We start from the raw sequence: 20,899 nt of genomic DNA on the forward strand, positions 1-20,899 counted from the left end.
TTCTACCCTGCCCGCCATAACTTAATACAACCTGTGGGACACCCAGCAGTACAAGACACCTGTACCTTCTCAGAGCTATGATCTAGGACAGGAGGTAAGAAAAGTCTACCCCTAACTGATTTATAAGTTCCAGAGATGTTTGCCTGTTCACAATTGTATCCTCAATGCCTAGTACAGTGCTAGATATAGAGTTATGCTCACAAAAGGGCTGAATAAATAGTAAACCCTTAATAACTACCAATTAAAATAAATTACATTAAAATGTGGAACCAGGTTTTTGGGATGTGAAAGTAGAGGGATGGGGAAAGGCTGTCTCCAATAAGTGTCTTTTAAGTTGGATTTTAGAGACTGGGCAAGGACAGTGGAGGAGAAAGTATAATCTAGTTGCTATAAAGAGCATGGACAAAGACCTGGAGACAGAAATTGTATATATATAAATATATATCCATCTATAAATATACATGCATGTATCCACATACCCATATAAATATAACAGAGTACAAGTTAGCTGGATGGTAGAGTGTTTATATGGAAGTAGAAGAAGTAAGCCTAGAAAGCTGGCTGAAGGGAAGATTTCAGAGCAATGGTTCTCCAACATAGTGTGCTTCAGAATCACCTAGAGAGCTTGTTGAAACACCGATTGCAGGTAGATCTTGAATGGGGCCCAAGAATTTGCATTTCTGATACGTTCTCAAGTGATGTTGCTGCTGGTGGTTTGGGGATCACACTTTGAGAACTACTGTCTTAGAGGTTTTTGAGTGCTATACTCAGAGGAATCACCAGAAGTTTTTTTGAACTGGAAAATGTCCATCACAATCAACACTGCTCTACCAAAGGAGCTGAATTACAACAAACTCAAGAGACAGAGTGGTTGGTTCACAGGCTAGGTGGATAGTATTCATCAGAAAAAACAATTCTGTCTCATCTCAGGACTAATCTATTAGGTCTGTTCTCTAGACTTCCATTGGACAATTGGCATTCTTTTTTAACTAGAAAACTTTTACACAGTGGTTAAGTAAATGTTCAAATGACAAGTGAGGTTCCAGATGGTCAGGATTAACTAAAATGTAGCAAGGATATTTACAAAGTAATATCTTATGCAAAACATTTCTAAGTATTGTTCACAAAACTCCATTAAAACCCGCTTTGGTAGACCAGTCATCAGCTTCCCCAACCACAGCCATGTGTAAATGTGTGATCAAATTGCTTTTAAATGTCCCTGGGGACACAATTTACTTTGACAACTCTTAGAAGGCAGTCATGTATTTTAAGTTCCATGCTAATCTCTTCCCCACTCCTCCTGCAATTAAGGAAAATTCTGCCTCCTCACTTCCTGTCCTCCCAACCACAGTGAAGGCAGAAGTAGCAAACAGAACTACCTGGAACCCTACACTCTCAGAATCAGAGGAGATTTTAGCAGTCACCTTACGTTTTTGCATCTGGGTACCAACTCTGTGGTCTTAGGATCAGTTACTTAACCTCTCCAAGATTCAGTTTCCTCATCTATAAAGTGGAGATCATTATGTCCAGCTCATTGATTGGCTGTGGGAATTGATGAAATAATACGTTTAAAACTTAGGAAGTTCCTGGCACATAAAGCTTAATAAATAGCAGTTACTATTTTTATTCTCAGCCCCTCTGATATTATATGTATACATATACTTATTTCATGCATGTTATTGTAAACAAAGTTAAATACATTTTGGAACCAGGGACTCTAAATTATTTAACAAATAAAATAGAAGCCACTGGGTTCAACATCTCTCTTAGTAGTTGATTCTAAGAAACAAAAGGTAAATGAGTTGGTCCCTAAGGTGAATGGAAATGATGAGACCATACTGGCTACAATCAATGGGGTTGATTAGATGCAGTATCCTCTCATAGACTTAATCCAGGCCCAGCTCTTCTAACTGAGATGGCTGAAGACAGCATCTTGGGTGATCACTGAGCTCAAATTTCCAATCCAGATCAGCTAAAGACCCCTCCCACCCCCCCAGCCTGACTGAGCCAGAGACCCCTAATCAGCTGCTACTTTAACCCCATCCTGTCTGGGTGGGTAACAGATGCCGTCAGGTGACCTAGATGCAGAGGCAGGGCCAAATCCAAAGCTGAACCCCAGGAGCTGTGCGAACAAAGAAGAGAAAGGGAAATTTTTCCCAGAAGGCTCAGGAGCAGCGGATTAAATCTCCACAATCAACATGATGTACGCTGCATCTCTAGAATAACTGAATAGACAACAATCATCCCAAAATTGAGTTGGTGCACTTTGGGAGCAACTGTAGACTTGGGGTTTGCTTTCTGCATCTAATTTCTTTCTGATTTTATGTTTATCTTAGTTTAGTATTTAGAGCTTATTATCATTGGTAGATTTGTTTACTGATTTGGTTGCTCTCTTCCTTTATATATATATTTTTTTCTTTTTTTTTTTCCTTTTTCTCTTTTTGTGAGTGTGTATGTGTATGCTTCTTTGTGTGATTTTTCTCACTATAGCTTTGCTTTTACCACTTATCCTAGGGTTCTGTCTGTCCTTTTTTTTTTTTTTTTAAGTATAGTTTTAGCACTTGCTATCATTGGTAGATTTGTTTATTGGTTTGGTTGCTCTCTTCTTTCTTTCTTTCTTTCTTTTTATTACTTTTTTATTTTTAATAAGTTTTTTTATTTTAATAACATTATTTTATTTATTTATTTATTTTTTTCTTTCATTCTCTTTTTTTTTCCTCTTTTCTTATGAGCCATGTGGCTGACAGGGCCTTGGCGCTCCACCCACGTGTCAGGCCTGAGCCTCTGAGGTGAGAGAGCCAAGTTCAGGACACTGGTCCACCAGAGACCTCCTGGCCCCATGTAATATCAATCGGCGAGAGCTCTCCCAGAGATGTCCATCTCAATGCTAAGACCCAGCTCCACTCAACGACCAGCAAGCTACAGTGCTGGACACCCCATGCCAAATAACTACAAGACAGGAACACAACCTGACCCATTTGCAGAGAGACTGCCTAAAATCATAATAAGTTCACAGACACCCCAAAACACACCAACGGATGTGGTCTTCCCCATAAGAAAGACAAGATCCAGCCTCATCAACCAGAACACAGGCACCAGTCCCTTCCACCAGGAAGCCTACACAACCCACTGAACCAACCTTACCCACTGGAGGCAGACACCAAAAACAACAGGAACTACAAACCTGTAGCCTGTGAAAAGGAGACACCAAATGGAATTAATTAAGCAAAATGAGAAGACAGAAAAATACACAGCAGATGAAGGAGCACGGTAAAAACCAACCAGACCAAACAAATGAAGAGGAAATAGGCAGTCTACCTAAAAAAGAATTCAGAGTAATGATAGTAAAGATGATCCAAAATCTTGGAAATAGAATGGAGAAAATACAAGAAACGTTTAACAAGGACCTAGAAGAACTAAAGAGCAAACAAACAATGATGAACAAAACAATAAATGAAATTAAAAATTCTCTAGAAGGAATCAATAGCAGAATAACTGAGACAGAAGAACGGATAAGTGACCTGGAAGATTAAAGAGTGGAAATAACTACCGCAGAGCAGAATAAAGAAAAAAGAATGAAAAGAATTGAGGACAGTCTCAGAGATCTCTGGGACAACACTAAATGCACCAACATTCAAATTATAGGGGTCCCAAAGAAGAAGAGAAAAAGAAAGGGACTGAGAAAATATTTGAAGAGATTATAGTTGAAAACTTCCTTAATACGGGAAAGGAAATAGTTAAACAAGTCCAGGAAGTGCAGAGAGTCCCATACAGGATAAATCCAAGGAAAAACATACCAAGACACATATTAATCAAACTATCAAAAATTAAATACAAAGAAAATATATTAAAAGCAGCAAGAGAAAAGCAACAAATAACATACAAGGGAATCCCCATAAGGTTAACAGCTGATCTTTCAGCAGAAACTCTGCAAGCCAGAAGGGAGTGGCAGGACATATTTAAAGTGATGAAAGGGAAAAATCTACAACCAAGTTTATTCTACCCAGCAAGGGTCTCCTTCAGATTCGATGGAGAAATTACAACCTTTACAGACAAGCAAAAGCTAAGAGAATTCAGAAACACCAAACCAGCTTTACAACAAATGCTAAAGGAACTTCTCTAGGCAGGAAACACAAGAGAAGGAAAAGACCTACAATAACAAACCCAAAGCAATTAAGAAAATGGGAATAGGAACATACATATTGATAACTACCTTAAATGTAAATGGATTAAATGCTCCAACCAAATGATATATACTGGCTGAATGGATACAAACACAAGACCCGTATATATGCTGTCTACAAGAGACCCACCTCAGACCTAGGGACACATACAGACTGAAAGTGAGGGGATGGAAAAAGATATTCCATGCAAATGGACATCAAAAGAAAGCTGGAGTAGCAATTCTCGTATCAGACAAAATAGACTTTAAAATAAAGACTATTACAAAAGACAAAGAAGGACACTACAGAATGATCAAGGGATCAATCCAAGAAGAAGAAGATATAACAACTGCAAACATTTATGCACCCAACATAGCAGCACCTCAATACATAAGGCAAATGCTAACAGCCATAAAAGGGGAAATCGACAGTAACACAATCATAGTAGAGGACTTTAACACCCCACTTTCACCAATGGATAGAGCATCCAAAATAAAAATAAATAAGGAAACACAAGCTTTAAATGATACATTAAACAAGATGGAATTAATTGATATTTATAGGACATTCCATCCAAAAGCAACAGAATATACTTTCTTCTCAAGTGCTCATGGAACATTCTCCAGGATAGATCATATCTTGGGTCACAAATCAAGCCTTGGTAAATTTAAGAAACTTGAAATCATATCAAGTATCTTTTCCGACCACAACGCTATGAGACTAGACATCAATTACAGGAAAAAATCTGTAAAAAATACAAACACGTGGAGGCTAAATAATACACTACTAAATAACCAAGAGAACACTGAAGAAATCAAAGAGGAAATCAAAAAATACCTAGAAACAAATGACAATGAAAACCCGATGATCCAAAATCTATGGAATGAAGCAAAAGCAATTCCATTGTATTGTTTACAGCAATACGATCCTACCTCAAGAAACAAGAAACATCTCAAATAAACAACCTAACCTTACACCTAAAGCAATTAGAGAAAGAAGAACAAAAAAACCCCAAAGATAGCAGAAGGAAAGAAACCATAAAAATCAAATCAGAAATAAATGTAAAAGAAATGAAGGAAACGATAGCAAAGATCAATAAAACTAAAAGCTGGTTCTTTGAGAAGGTAAACAAAATTGATAAACCATTAGCTAGACTCATCAAGAAAAAAAGGGAGAAGATTCAAATCAATATAATTAGAAATGAAAAAGGAGAAGTAACCACTGACACTGAAGAAATACAAAGGATCCTGAGAGATTATTACAAGCAACTATGTGCCAATAAAATGGACAACCTGGAAGAAATGGACAAATTCTTAGAAAAGCACAACCTTCCAAGACTGAACCAGGAAGAAATAGAAAATATAAACAGGCCAATCACAAGCACTGAAATTGAAACTGTGATTAAAAATCTTCCAACAAACAGAAGCCCAGGACCAGATGGCTTCACAGGCGAATTCTATCAAACGTTTAGAGAAGAGCTAACACCTATCATTCTCAAGTTCTTCCAAAATATAGCAGAGGGTGGAACACTCCCAAATTCATTCTACGAGGCCACCATCACCCTGATACCAAAACCAGACAAAGATGTCACAAAAAAAGAAAACTACATGCCAATATCACTGATGAACATAGATGCAAAAATCCTCAACAGAAAACTAGCAAACATAATCCAACAGCACATTAAAAGGATCACACACCATGATCAAGTGGGGTTTATCCCAGGAATGCAAGGATTCTTCAATGTATGCAAATCAATCAATGTGATACACCATATTAACAAACTGAAGGATAAAAACCATATGATCATCTCAATTGATGCAGAAAAAGCTTTTGACAAATTTCAACACCCATTTATGATAAAAACCCTCCAGAAAGTAGGCATAGAGGGAAGTTACCTCAACATAATGCAGGCCAGATATGACAAACCCTCAGCAAACATCATTCTCAATGGTGAAAAACTGAAACCATTTCCTCTATGATCAGGAGCAAGACAAGGTTGTCCACTCTCACCATTATTATTCAACACAGTTTTGGAAGCTCTAGCCACAGCAATCAGAGAAGATAAAGAAATAAAAGGAATCTACATTGGAAAAGAAGAAGCTAAGCTGTCACTGTTTGCAGATGACATGATGTTATACATAGAGAATCCTAAAGATGTTACCAGAAAAGTACTAGAGCTAATCAATGAATTTGGTAAAGTAGCAGGACACAAAATTAATGCACAGAAATCTCTTGCATTCCTATACACTAATGATGAAAAATCTGAAAGAGAAATTAGGGAAACACTCCCATTTACCACTGCAACAAAAAGAATAAAATACCTAGGAATAAACCTACTTGAGGAGACAAAAGACCTGTATGCAGAAAACTATAAGACACTGATGAAAGAAAATAAAGATGTTACAAACAGATGGAGAGGTATACAATGTTCTTGGATTTGAAGAATGAACATTGTGAAAAGGACTGTACTACCCAAAGCAATCTATAGATTCAATGCAATCCCTGTCAAACTACCAATGGCATTTTTCAGAGAACTAGAACAAAAAATTTCACAATTTGTTTGGAAACACAAAAGACCCTGAATAGCCAAAGCAATCTTGAGAAAGAAAAATGGCGTTGCAGGAATCAGGCTCCCAGACTTCAGACTATACTACAAAGCTACAGTAATCAAGACAGTATGGTACTGGCACAAAAACAGAAATATAGATCAATGGAACAGGATAGAAAGCCCAGAGATAAACCCACGCACATATCGTCACCTTATCTTTGATAAAGGAGGCAAGCATATACAGTGGAGAAAAGACAGTCTCTTCAATAAGTGGTGCTGGGAAAACTGGACAGCTACATGTAAAAGAATGAAATTAGAGCACTCCCTAATATCATACACAAAAATAAACTCAAAACAGATTAAAGACCTAAATGTAAGGCCAGACACCATCAAACTCTTAGAGGAAAACATAGGTAGAACACTCTATGACATAAATCACAGCAAGATCCTTTTTGACCCACCTCCTAGAGAAATGGAAATAAAAACAAAAATAAACAAATGGGACCTAATGAAACTTAAAAGCTTTTGCACAGCAAAGGAAACCATAAACAAGACGAAAAGACAACCCTCAGAATGGGAGAAAATATTTGCAAATGAAGCAACTGACAAAGTATTAATCTCCAAAACATACAAGCAACTCATGCAGCTCAATATCAAAAAAACAAACAACCCAATATAACAATGGGCAGAAGACCTAAATAGACATGTCTCCAAAGAAGATATACAGATTGCCAACAAACACATGAAAGAATGCTCAACATCATTAATCATTAGAGAAATGCAAATCAAAACTACAATGAGATATCATCTCACACTGGTCAGAATGGCCATCGTCAAAAAATCTACAAACAAGAAATGCTGGAGAGGGTGTGGAGAAAAGGGAACCCTCTTCCACTGTTGGTGGGAATGTAAATTGATACAGCCACTATGGAGAACAGTACGGAGGTTCCTTAAAAAACTAAAAATAGAACTACCATACGACCCAGCAATCCTACTACTGGGCATATACCCTGAGAAAACCACAACTCAAAAAGAGTCATGTACCAAAATGTTCATTGCAGCTCTATTTACAATAGCCAGGACATGGAAGCAACCTAAGTGTCCATCGACAGATGAATGGATAAAGAAGATGTGGCACATATATACAATGGAATATTACTCAGCCATAAAAAGAAACGAAATTGAGTTATTTGTAGTGAGGTGGATGGACCCAGAGTCTGTCATACAGAGTGAAGTAAGTCAGAAAGAGAAATACAAATACCGTATACTAACACATATATATGGAACCTAAAAAAAAAAAAAAAAATGGTTCTGAAGAACCTAGGGGCAGGACAGGAATAAAGACACAGACGTAGAGAATGGACTTGAGGACACGGGGAGGGAGAAGGGTAAGCTGGGACGAAGTGAGAGAGTGGCATGGACATATATACACTACCAAATGTAAAATAGAAAGCTAGTGGGAAGGAGCCGCATAGCACAGGGTGATCAGCTCAGTGCTTTGTGACCACCTAGAGGGGTGGGATAGGGAGGGTGAGAGGGAGGGAGATGCAAGAGGGGGGGTATATGGGGATATATGTATATGTATAGCTGATTCACTTTGTTATACAGCAGAAACTAACACACCATTGTAAAGCAATTATACTCCAATAAAGATGTTAAAAAAGAAAAAAAAAAAAAAAAGATGGCTACTTCTCTCATCCAGAGGTAAGGCACCTGTCCCCTTCCCACAGGGCTGCCCTGTGACTTGTTTGACCAACAGAGTACATTGGAAGTGTTGTATGCCAGTCCCAGGCCCAATTGTTAAGAGGACTCTTGGTTTCTTGGAGCCAGGAGCTGTCACATAAAAAATCTAGCATGCATCAACATAAGATCATGAACAGGGAACACAGGGGAGAGACTCCCTTCTGTCAGAGATATGGATTGATTCTCCATCTCTGTCCTGGTTTTTTTGGTTTTTGGGGGGTTTTTTTTGGCCATGCCACGTGACTTGTGGGATCTTAGTTCCCCAACCAGGGAGTGAACCCAGGCCCCAGCTGTGAAAGAGCCAAGTCCTAACCACTGGACCGCCAGGGAACACCCTCTGCCCTGGTTTTTTATAGTACCTTGTAGATATCTGTGACATAGCATTTCTCTAACTGTAATAATTATCCACTTCCTTCTCTGCTACAATTACTATTATTCCTACTATACACACCACCTATTTTTGGAGAACATACTCTGTGTCAGAAGTATATTCTACATTATATCTAATTCCTACAGCAACTCTGCAAGGCAACATTCAACATCCACATTTTAAATATAAGGAAACTGAGGCTCAGAGAATTTAATCCATTTGCCCAACATCACACAGCCAGGATATGGTAGAACTGGGACTTAAACCTACATTTGCCAAAGTCCATGCCCTGGTAATGCTGACAGAAAGCAAGCCTAGACAAAAGTACCCCTATCTAGGAAGAGGAAGTATGCAGTGCCCTTTAAGCTTTTTTAGCTGAGGACACAAGAAAAAAGACATATTTAAATATTAACCCGACAGATAAGATAATACACAGGAATAATAACTAAGAAGCTACTGCAATAATCTGAAATGGGATGAAAAAATGTATAAAAAGGAGGAAGATGGATTTGAAAGATATTTATGAAAATATAGCTATGACTTGGCATCCAGCTGGTCATGGTAGATAAATAAAAGATGTCCTCAGAGAATTACCTTTAAATGACTAAAAGCTGACTAATAAATGCACCTTTGATGTACAAAGTGGAAGAGGATATCTGTTTACGATGGAAATTTCCACTTTGAGCACACTGGGTTTGAGACGACAGAAAGATGCTTAAGGCAAGATGTCGAACAGGCAGCTAGCTGTTCAACAGAGGCCAGAGGACCCAGCATGGGACAAGACTGCAGGAGAGATGAGGGCAGAGGTGCAAGCAAAGCCACAGGATGGGTGAGCTCTCTAAAAAAGAGAAGGGAGATACCCAGGGCTGGAAGGCTGAGGGTCTAACCTTGAAGGACACTCAGCTATGCAAATAGGAAGAAAAAGACAAGTATCAGTGTCTAGGAAGGCACCCACAATAGTCACCAGGAATTTGCATTGGGAAAGGGAAACAATAATGGAATAATAACTGTAGTTAACATTTATTGAATGCTTACTAGTTGCCACACACTAGTTTACGTTCTTTGCATATAATCAGTAATTTAGTCTTCACAAACTCCAAATGGAATATACTATAATTAATACAATTTTGCTGATGAGAAGATAAAACCCAGAGAATTTCAATAACTTCTTTAAGATCATACAATTGGTAACTGGTCAATCTGGGATTGAATCCAGGAAACCTAGCACCCCAGGCCTCGTTCTTATATATCTATATATCAAGATTTCTAAAAGGGTAGAAAATCTAACACTAAAGTCATATCAAACCACAAGTCACATCTGAGAGCATTCTATGCTCAGCTAAACATGCCTGGAGCAGCTACTGGGGATCTGTAAGAAGAACACAGAAACGGATGAGATAAAGGCTGACTCTCAAGGAGCTGGTAGTCTAGGGTGAGACAGATAAATAAACCAATTATTAAAATGAGTGATAACTGCTATGTTAATATTTAACATTCTGTGGGAGCTCAGAGAAAGAAATAACAAATTTTCTTTGGGAATGAAGCTCAGCCAGTTAGTGGAGAAGGTGAGTATTGAAGAAGGGTGGATGTCCACCAGGAAAAGAAAAGGAACTCAAGACACAGGTGCAACATGGAATTACAAGGAAACACACCATACTCAGGAAATGATAACAGACCACTCATGGGTGGGAGTAGAGATAGGAAAGGCATAGACTGAGGATAATTCTGGGAAAAGGACTGAAAGATAAGCTAAGAATTTAGCCTATATTCGATAATGTGAAACTGAAAAACCTCTGGGGCTTTGCACATGCTGATTTCTAGAACTGTCACTCCCCATACCTCACCCTCTCCCCCTTCACCTACTGGCATCTACATCATCTACAGATCCTAGCTTCAGCAACACTTCTTCTGAAAGCTTTCCCTGCACTGGAGGTCACATGCTCCAACGACTTCCTTGACTTCCCCTTATTCTATTTCAATGACCACCAATTTTACTATAATAACCTATTCACTATCTGTATTCTCCACTAGACTAAAATCTCTGTGATTCAGAGCTTTTCTGATTGTTCACCACTGCACTTCCAGTGCTCTACTCACCTTGTGGCAATTAGTAAGTACTCAATAAATATTTAATGAAATTAATATAAAAATAAGATTTCATATCCTCTAGCATGAAACTCAACAAATATTATTATTACATACAAAGCATGAACCTCAAAGAGTATGTGAGAAGGGGAAACTTATAATCCCCACTCCTTGCAGAAACGTATTTCAATCCTATTGGGAAAACAAATGTAATTGTGTGACACAAGTTCACAGTGACAGACACTTCATTTATACATTACAAAATTGAGTTATGCTCCAGGGAGATCGTTAAGAAATGCAGGCACACTTATCTCCAGCACAGGATGAAATATGCAATCTTTGAGTCAGAATTGTATGTTTTACTATACAAGCAAAATTGTTTTAAAAGAAAATCTGTGACTGAGGAACTATTGGAGGATTTTTGCAGATAAAACACATCAAATTCCTGGGCTGCCAAGAGGAAGGGTGACAATTCAGATGGACATATCAAAGAGAAAATCTTGCAATGCTATAGATGATGGTATCCTCAATGAAGTGAAATAGCTGTTTTGAAGGGAACTACATTTGAGCCAAATGCAGGGCAAAATACAGCATGATCAGAGAAAGAGGATAGGAATGGTTAAAAGTCTGAGAAGTATGGCATATGAAGCCAGTGGAAGGATCTAGCAATATGTGGCATAATATAAAGAAGACTTGGGGATGACACACCTCTGTCATGTTGTGGAGGCTCCATAAAGATACCTGTAAGTCCTTTGGTCAGCTTAAGAGAAGTTGATATCTGCTATCCTCGTCTGCCCAACATCCCTCTTTCCAGAGGGAAATGCCATTTTCCTGCAACATATGCTTCTGGTAAAGCTGGCAGTCACAGTGCCTCACCTCTGCCCAGCAACCTGCTGTGTCATCCCCACACCACGATGGTTAATCATGAGGAGAGTGTCTGACTCAAGCAAAGCCAACCAAAGTTCTTCAATGAGAAATAGCATTTGTTTCTCTTCTTTGGACTCATGAGTTAAGGATGGTTTAAGACACATGTTTGACTATAGCTATTTTTCTGAACACAGCCTGAGAATGAATCCAACAACAAAACAGCATAGGGACAAAGAGAGAGATATAAATATGGGGACAGACATAGAGACATAGAGACAGAGAGGGAGACACAGAGAGAAAGAGAAGGAAAGAAGGAGACAAAAAGGAGAGGGAGACAGAGACACGGGGAGAGAGCTAGACTAGATGATAATGTTCAAGCCCTGCAGAGCAATGTCTGAAGCCTGACTTTTCAGCTATGAACCAATCAGTTTATCTTGTTACATGATGCTGAAAAATACCTTAGTAATACATCATCCGGGAAGCAAGTTGGTAAAAACACTATACTCAGGCAATTCATTAGGATATATACAGAGAAAGCCCTCTTCAAAGTCTTATTTAAAACATAAACCCATTTGAATAAACTAAAGACATGTTCACATAACAAGTTTGCTTATTGTATATGAAACGATTGGGATTTAGAGGGGGCTACTATTTACAGTTGTTAACTCTAGGGTGTACAGTGGTGGAGGTGGAGAGGAAGAAATGGGGACATTTTTACATTATTACTTGTGAAATGATGACCTTTTTTTTTTTACAATGCTCAGGTATTATTATTACGATTTTTTTTTAACTGTGATGATTATAAAAGATCTTGTTGAAATAGATCAAACACAAGGTCATGAACTGGGGTGGGGTGATCAAAGATGAAGGTGAGGGTCTTCGAGAGGAAGAATCTGCCAACAGGAGATGGTGAAGGCTCCCTTGGGGGGAGATTCTAGGGCATTTTGTGAGGAAACAGAGAGAACTCACTGATCAGAAAGATGTCCATGCTCCCCACCTTGTTCTGACCTCAGAGGGAACTTTTAACACTAAAGTCAGAATGTTCTCAGCAATTTGAGGAATGTGCTGTCCCAGGAGCACTTTCAGCTAAAAGGCTATTGTGGACATGCTTATCATTCAAGAGGTGTTAACTTCTAGCAAAGAGAAAACTGAATACATATTTCAGAAATTAGTAAAAATGAAGGCTCCCAACCAAAATCCAAATGACCATCCAGCCTAACCAACACTACCCCCTACTGCGCCCATATAACCATTGTTAATAGTTTGGTACAATTTCATTCCTACTCTCTCTCACACTCACTCATTCATGTACACCCAGATACAAACACCTATATATTTACTTTACAAAAGTGGAATTATTCTAAACATTAGAGTCTGAAACTTGCTTTTTTTCCCCACATAATAAACCAGTGATATCTTTCTAGGACAACACATGAGCTATTTCTCATGGTTTTTAATGGCTGCATTATATTCCACATTAAAAACCAGTACTCTGTTACAAATACTTGGTTGGTTTTAATTTTCACAGTAACCTTAGATTTAAAATAATCAACTGTATGTAAAGCTTTAATGCAGTTTTTGACCTCCCGTGACCCATACTATATGATGCATGTATTTCAATCATATTTTGGAAAATACTTCTAATGAGTCAATAAACTTTCATTAATAGGTTTCAATTCTCAAAGCACCAGGAAGCACAGTGGATAGAAGATGGTGGTTGGAGAAATGCATTCAATAATATATTAATGAAGTCTTGCATTTTACTTTGATACAGAGGTCTGCCATCTGGGTGGAATTAGGAATCAAGGTGAGCATTCTTGCTCGAGAGGCACTACCCTGTATCAGTCACCCCCCAAAGACTCAGGGCAGCTTTAGAGAGAAGGACAAGATATCTTGCCAGGAGTCACTTGGCGAGCAGCAACATCACACCTCTCTGAGACATTCACTCTGTACTTCGGGCTGTCTCATGACAGCCCAATTGTCATGCTGGGAGGAATACAGCAAAACAGAAGCTAGATGTAAATAAATCATACTCTTTCAGACTAAAATGTCCTGTAACATCCAGAGTGAACCTTCTACCTCAATGAGAATGTCACTCTTGGGACAGGAAATGATGGGAGATAAATGGTAAGTTTCCAAGACTCCCAGAAGAAAACAAAACCATTTGACTCCATTTAACTTACAGTATTAGAATTTCTATGTCCACTATCAGAGAAGGAAATGGAATTATTGGCAGAACTATTAAAAAAAGAGAATGTGCTGAACAGTCCATTTGTTCAATGGTGTTTACAAAATACCTAAATCAGTGTTTATGTAATTACTGGTTAACTATCAATCTCTCAATTAAAAGGTAAGTTCTGTGAGGGGAGGAGCCTTGTCCTTATTCATGTCCTTGATCTTTTTCCCATTGGGGGAGATAGAGACATTTAAGAAAAAATTAAAGAAAAATCAATTGTGGTTTTAATCACAATTGCACTAAGTTTTCAAAGGAGAAGGATGGCTTTGATTGGCTCAGAGAGGACTTCTGCAAGGAAGAGAGGATTGAGCTAAAATGTGAAAGACATTCAAGAGAGGAGGGAGCAAAGGAGCTTTCTGGGCAGAGGCATGAGCCAAGGCTGAAGTGGCTGAGCACAGAGCACTGGAAAAAGAGAAAAAATGTCAAGAGTGAAGCTGGTGAAGGGCATGAAGGGCATGACGAGGGGATGGGAACATAGACAGGAAATAGATGGTGCAAAACCCTACAGGTCAAGGAGTTTGGTCTTATCCTCAGTGCAATGAACAGCCATTGAAGGGTTTTAAGCAAAGGAACAATGGGATAAGAGCTGCAGTATTAAAAGATCGCTATGAGATCTTGTAAGTATCAAGTGGATTAGCAGGGATAAAATAGCGGATAAATTAGTGGGGATAAAATAGGAGATTGTTGCAGCGACATACAAGAGATGATATTAGTTTGCACTAGGATGACAGAAATGGGAAGAAATAGACTAGGATCTGTGCAGGAAGAAAAATCAGTAGGACTTGTCATTATTTAAATGTAGAGGATAAGGGAGGACCACGTTAAGAGTAACTACCTGGTTTCTGGATGTGGCAGCTGCTGGAAAAGCCATTCATTGAGGAGGTCCAAGTTTGGTAAGAAAGATCATGAGTTGTATGGATAGTTACAAGAAACTGGAACTAACATCCACTAACATGGAGGGCTGCACCAAGCTGGGCCAACGCTATGCCATAAATGGATCATGTAACTTCACCCTAACTGCCATCCGATAAAATAGGTGCTATTGCCCGCATTTTCAGAGGTAAGAAAACCGAGGCTCAGCAAGGCTTAGTAACTTATCACCATTCTCAGAGCTAAAAATTGGCTGAGCTGGGATTTGAACCCGGATTACCTCAGTTCTAAAGCCGATGGTTCTTAATTACCAGCCCATACTGCTTCATGACAACTGAGGACTACTCAGGGAAAATTTCATGGTTTCAAAAGGTGACAGTCAACCTGGAACTCTGAAGCCAAACCTTCCTAGGAAACCTTCAATTCTTCTCTCAAGGCTGCCCAGAGAAAACCATCCACATCAGGAAGATGATTCTACATTTTCCCCCATTCTTCACTCCCCACCCGCTCAGGATTTTTGCCCAAACCTCAAGGTTACCTCCAGGTGCCCTCATCTTCTCAGCTTTGCCTTCTCCAAGTTCCTATAATACTTTCAGTCTCACGACTTATTTTGGCAACGGTCACATGCAGGCTACCCTGCAGGATGTCCATATATTTTCTGTTTCCTCACATTTTATTTTTTCTAATGTGAACTTTTTTTACAGTATATACTGACTGTCTTAAAAAGTCTTTCATGCACTGAAATCAGATTGTTGTAAATAAGCTAATAAACACAGATTTCAAACTCTGACACTACGGTTCTGCCTGCCAACCAACAGTCCTGTTTTACCAATGGTATCATTTCTAGTTGTAGAGTGGAATCTCATTATACATTGCATTTAAATTACGTACATTCATCTATACGTTCTTGGCAGAGCAAGAGAGAGAGAACATGTACAATTTAAATAGAGCAGGCCATTACGCCTGCCATTCCAATCAATAAGCACCTGTTCCATAAAATAGGAGATGAATTTGCTGTTCCCTCAGCAGGTTTCAGTCCCTAAGGATCTTTCACAGCATGAGTAATTATCTGGGAAAACTCTGACTTTAGTGTATAAAAGTACGTATTTTATTTTATTTTATTAAAAAAAGATGTTTATATCTTTATTGGAGTATAATTGCTTTACAATGTTGTTAGTTTCTACTATACAACAACATGAATCAGCTATATGTATACATATATCCCCATATCCCCTCCCTCTTGAGCCTCCCTCCCACCCTCCCTATCCCACCCCTCTAGGTGGTCACAAAGCATCAAGCTGATCCCCCTGTGCTATGCAGCAGCTTCCCACTAGCTATCCATTATACATTTGGTAGTGTGTATATGTCAGTGCTACTGCCTCACTTCGTCCCAGCTTCCCCTTCCCCCCCACCTCTTCCCCTTCCTCAAGTCTGTTCTCTATGTCTGCATCTTTATTCCTGCCCTGCCACTAGGTTCATCAGTAAAAGGTACATATTTTAGATATAGCACAATCTCTAATTTTAAGTCAACTATTCTTCCTATTCCTCTACTAAAGAAACAGTGACCTATCCCAAGACTAGGTGGAAAGCTGGGTCTTCTGGACTAATCAAGAGACAGTAAGAGATTGTCCCTGGCAATTCTGATAATATGAGATTTTTCACACCACACTTTCTTTTGGGAACTACCCTTAAGATATGACTACAGTGATGGCAGCATATGTTAGTGTAATCGTCTGACTTTTCAATTGCATTCTGACTTTATTATTGAATATAAATAAGCAGGAATTGGAAAATGAAAAGTGCTGATACAAATGGTAAACATGTACCTCCAACAAACGAGGCAAAGATAGAAATCATTAGGCCTCCTGAAGTCAAATGTGAAGAAGAAGAACACATTTATGCAACAAGAATGAAATGCTAGCTTGGGTCCAAAAAGCAAACAATTATTGGGGATTTTATAATCACCTTTGATTTTCTGGAAAAGAGCCTCCTCAGTCACAGGCACAAACCTAAATATGCACATAAAATGATGATACAGACACATTTTCAGAAGGTCATGTTCAAACAGAACACTATCATTCTGAACCACCCTGCTGCCTACTGCTGGGCAGAGAGATTAATTCTTGCTTCTCAGCATCCTCAGAATTTTCTTCGTGCCATCAGTATAAAACTTAGGGCTCTATCTGTGGGAAACATGATTGCAGCTTAGACTGTAAGCTCCTTGCAGGCAGGTTCTAGGCCTTACTAATCTCTACGTCTGCAGCGCCTTAGAGAATGCCTGACTAAAAAGGGTGCTGTGCTAAAGCTGGAGAGTGAATGAATACATGAATAGCCAGATTTACCTCTCTGAGATTCATTTCCTCTAATGAATTAGGGAAGAAAGAAAGACACAGCCCAATAGCCATCCGGCTTTGTCTCCAGCACGGAGCTCCACTACGCAAATGGCTCTGGCCTTACCTATCCAGAGAAATGCAGCACAGGTGAAAAATCGATGCCGTTGTGAGCAGGACGTCTAGAGATGTCCGGACGAGGCAAAACATCTCCCCATAAATCCAGACGTCTTGAACCAGCTCAATGGCACCAAAGGGCATCACCAGCACTGACACCAGCAGATCCGCAAAGGCAAGAGACACAATGAAATAATTGGTTTTTATTTTCCTGTGGGTGGAAAAGTATAAGGGAGGAAGCAGCGGGAAGGATGAAGGAAAGAGGTTAGGGGGAAAGGAGCAGGAGAGAAAAGAGGGGGGAAAGGAAGCAAAGAAAGAAGGAAAGAAGGGAGGGAAGAAAAGGAAAGAAAAGTCAGATGTGCAACATATCCTGTGAGATTCAGTTTCCCCTTCTGTCACATGCATGGTTTAGTCACTTCAGACTTCTCCAGACCCCTTTGCACCAGAAGCCCTCTCTTGCCCTCCCCTGTGACCACACTGGCCTGACTTGAGCCCCCAATGCACAGAGTCCCTCTCAAGGGTTTTTACAGGGTGCTCTCTCTCCCCACCATTGGCCTAGCTACACCCCATCTACCCTTTAGGCCTCGGTTTAGTCATTCTCAGAACACCCTCCCAAGGGGCCCCCTTAAAAAAAAGTGTCAAATTCCACTGTCTTCCACTCTTTGACTACCATGTGCCTCACATTTGCCACGCTTGTTAGAATTTAGTTTTTACACTTTCTTGATTAGAGCACGTCTTGCTTAAAGAGGAAGCAGCAGATGAGATAGGACTGCATCTTTTATCCCCTTTTACGGCTTGGTGGCTCTTAATCTAGGCTGCACACTAGAATCACCTAGTCAATTTTTCTAAGTACTGATGCCCAGGTCTCACCCCAGATCAATTAGTCCAGGGACTCTGTGTGATTGACCCACTTACCCATCCCCAAGTTTGCCAGATAAAACATAGGGCGCCCAGTTAAATTTGAATTTCAGATAAACAATGAATAATTTTCTAATATAAGTATATCACAAATATTGCATGGGACATACTCATCCCACCTATTAGTAATTTTAAAAGGGTCTTCAAGTGATTCTAATTGCAGCCAAGGATGAAGCGGAAAGAGCAGAAGGCCCATGTTTAAATCCTAGATCAACTACTAGTCAGCTACCCTTTCTCTGAACCAATTAATAAAGTGGGGAGGTTAGATTAGATGTGCTCTCAGCAATAATATATAGAGTGATCACAACTATTACAGAAAAAACAACATAGGAAACAGAGGAAAAAAGACAGGATAGAAATTCACTTACGTGCTTGTACTACTGGTTATGTTAGAACTATGGGATTATATGTGATTTTTTTCCCTGCTCTATTTTCCAAACATCATTCCCATGAATCTTTTTCACTTCATAATTACAAATTATAATGGAAATTATAAATTCAGACCTCAGTTCTCCAGGGAGAGCCCAGAACTCCACCCAGGTTTCCTCATGAGGTTGCCTCACGTGACTCACCTGAGCTGCCTGTCCCTGCACACAGCCACCATCACCAGCAGGTTCCCCAAGACTGCCATCAGGATAACAGCCGAGAGAAATGTGAGCAGCACGACCTTCTCCACTGACCCGAAACCCTCCTTGGAACTGGAAGACACACAAACACAAAGAACTGAAGGAAACTCTGAGACACAGGAAAGAAAATTAGTCTTTTCCTCATTCATCTTCAGGAAGGTAACTTCACTATCAAAGCTGCAACACACATGTACTGTGCACCTAATATATGCCAATGTCTGCACTTGTCACTTTACATGTTATCCTGGTTAACTCCTACATGAGAAGGAGGAGGCTTAGAGAGGTGGATTAACTATCCTGAGATTGCACAGTGCTTCTCCATCAGAGAACTTGAGCTTTCCTTCAGAGCACTGACCTCAGCTTGTGCTCAGAAATGTTATTTTGTTGATTCTTGTTTGGCACACCTACTCAGCTAGGTTGTAAGCTCCATGAGGCAGGGACGTCGTCTGTTTTATCCACTGACAAATTCAATTTCAATGTATCATTCATATTTATCGAATGAAGGAAAGATGACATTGAATGAGTGAATGACGGTAACTTGAACCACTATGTGAATACAAAGACCACCCTGTTTTCAGTACCGCATCCCAGCCCATGCAGAAGCTGCTGTGTGCAGGTGGGCTGTCCAAGGAGTAGGTCATGGCTGAAGGCTGTTCTTATATGGCTGACCTGGACAAACTGATCTCGTATTCTGCAAAGCCCATGGGAAAGACAGCAGACAATCAATAAACTCAGGGACTCCTTTCACTACCCTGAACTACATTTCTTTTGGTGCCCAATATAACAGTTCAATTTGTGTTCCTGTAAATTTCAGCAACTGATTTGATTCTATAAACCCTGCCCTCCTATTGTCAACTCAGCATTTTGTCTCACTAACTTGGAAGCGAGTGTCCCCTATCAATAAAAGCATAATGAATGCAGGTTATTCAGAAGTTACAGGAAAAGTTTCACTTTTAATAGAGTAGTAAAATGTTCTTTTTAAATGAAGTTTCAAAGGATCTTAAAACTCTTAGACCCAAACGCACATTTCAATACAGAGAAACTAAGGCCCAGAGAGGGGAACTGAGTTGTCAGAGCACATTAGTGGCTAGCCTGGGAGAAGCTGCTTGTTCTGTAGGCCACCACTCGGAACACAGGTCCCATTGAACCAAGAAAGATCTGTCTTTACTGAGCTCTTCTGACTGAAAACCAAGATGGCTGCTGGTCCCAAATCGCAGCAGCCCACGAAGTCTGGGCTCTGGCTTTGTCCAAAACTTTTTCCATTAGGCCTGGCATGGAAGACAAGGTGACAACTGGAATAAGGAGTCAGAAAGTTCCACTCTGCTCACAGTGGTTTTATTGCTTCACTGAAGTCCTTACGGCTAGGGTTCGGATGAAAAGAAATTTGAGGTACGTCCATCTAAATCACCCTTCCACACCTAAATTCCAACTATCGACAGTACAAATAATGGACAAGTAAGATTTAACTCAATGAGGAAAAAGAATTCAGTAGCATGTTTTGGCTATCCAAAACTATTTTGATCTTAGGCCATGTTCATTGAGGTAAAGTGTCTAATAAAGGAGGTGATAATGCTCTTTTCCTTGTCCTTCTCGGAGGTTCTGACTCAGAGCCCCTCTGAAACTTGATCCCCTCTCAAGGTCTCTACACTTGTGCCTTCTTCCTGGAATGCTTCTTCTCAATATTCAGGTCGCAGATTAAAATTAACTCCCATTTAATGTGCCATAGCCAACAAACATTTTTCATTTTCTTTATAACATTTATTGTTATCTGAAATGACTTCAGTTATTGTCTGTGCCCTACCCCCACAGACTCACTTTTGGTTATCTTTTTCACCACAATTCCCAGCTCCTGGCACAGTGTCTAATCTACAGCATGTGTAGTGTAAAGGTAGATGCAGTATATAGGAAGTGCACAATTACTCGCTGAGTGAAAGACACTGTGTTCATAATGGTGAGGTTTATTCTTCAATGTCTTTGAAGACAGGCTGCAGGTATAGAAAAGCTTTTACCTAGACAAGAGAAGACC

At 39.6% G+C, this 20,899-nt stretch overlaps 1 protein-coding gene across 1 annotated transcript in view; it reads right to left on the reverse strand.

Moving 5' to 3' along the window:
* The window catches only part of HTR4 (5-hydroxytryptamine receptor 4), a 166,402-nt gene that overhangs the window by 32,750 nt on the left and 112,753 nt on the right, over window positions 1–20,899 (reverse strand). The window contains exons 3-4 of the mRNA XM_036847934.1: window positions 18,820–18,945; window positions 17,340–17,540 (exon numbers count right to left, since the gene is read on the reverse strand). Of these exons, the coding sequence (XP_036703829.1) occupies window positions 17,340–17,540; window positions 18,820–18,945 (327 nt within the window). The remainder of the gene's footprint in view (window positions 1–17,339; window positions 17,541–18,819; window positions 18,946–20,899) is intronic.

Source organism: Balaenoptera musculus, chromosome 3 (assembly GCF_009873245.2).
Source record: "Balaenoptera musculus isolate JJ_BM4_2016_0621 chromosome 3, mBalMus1.pri.v3, whole genome shotgun sequence".
In the NCBI taxonomy this organism is placed as follows: domain Eukaryota; kingdom Metazoa; phylum Chordata; class Mammalia; order Artiodactyla; family Balaenopteridae; genus Balaenoptera; species Balaenoptera musculus.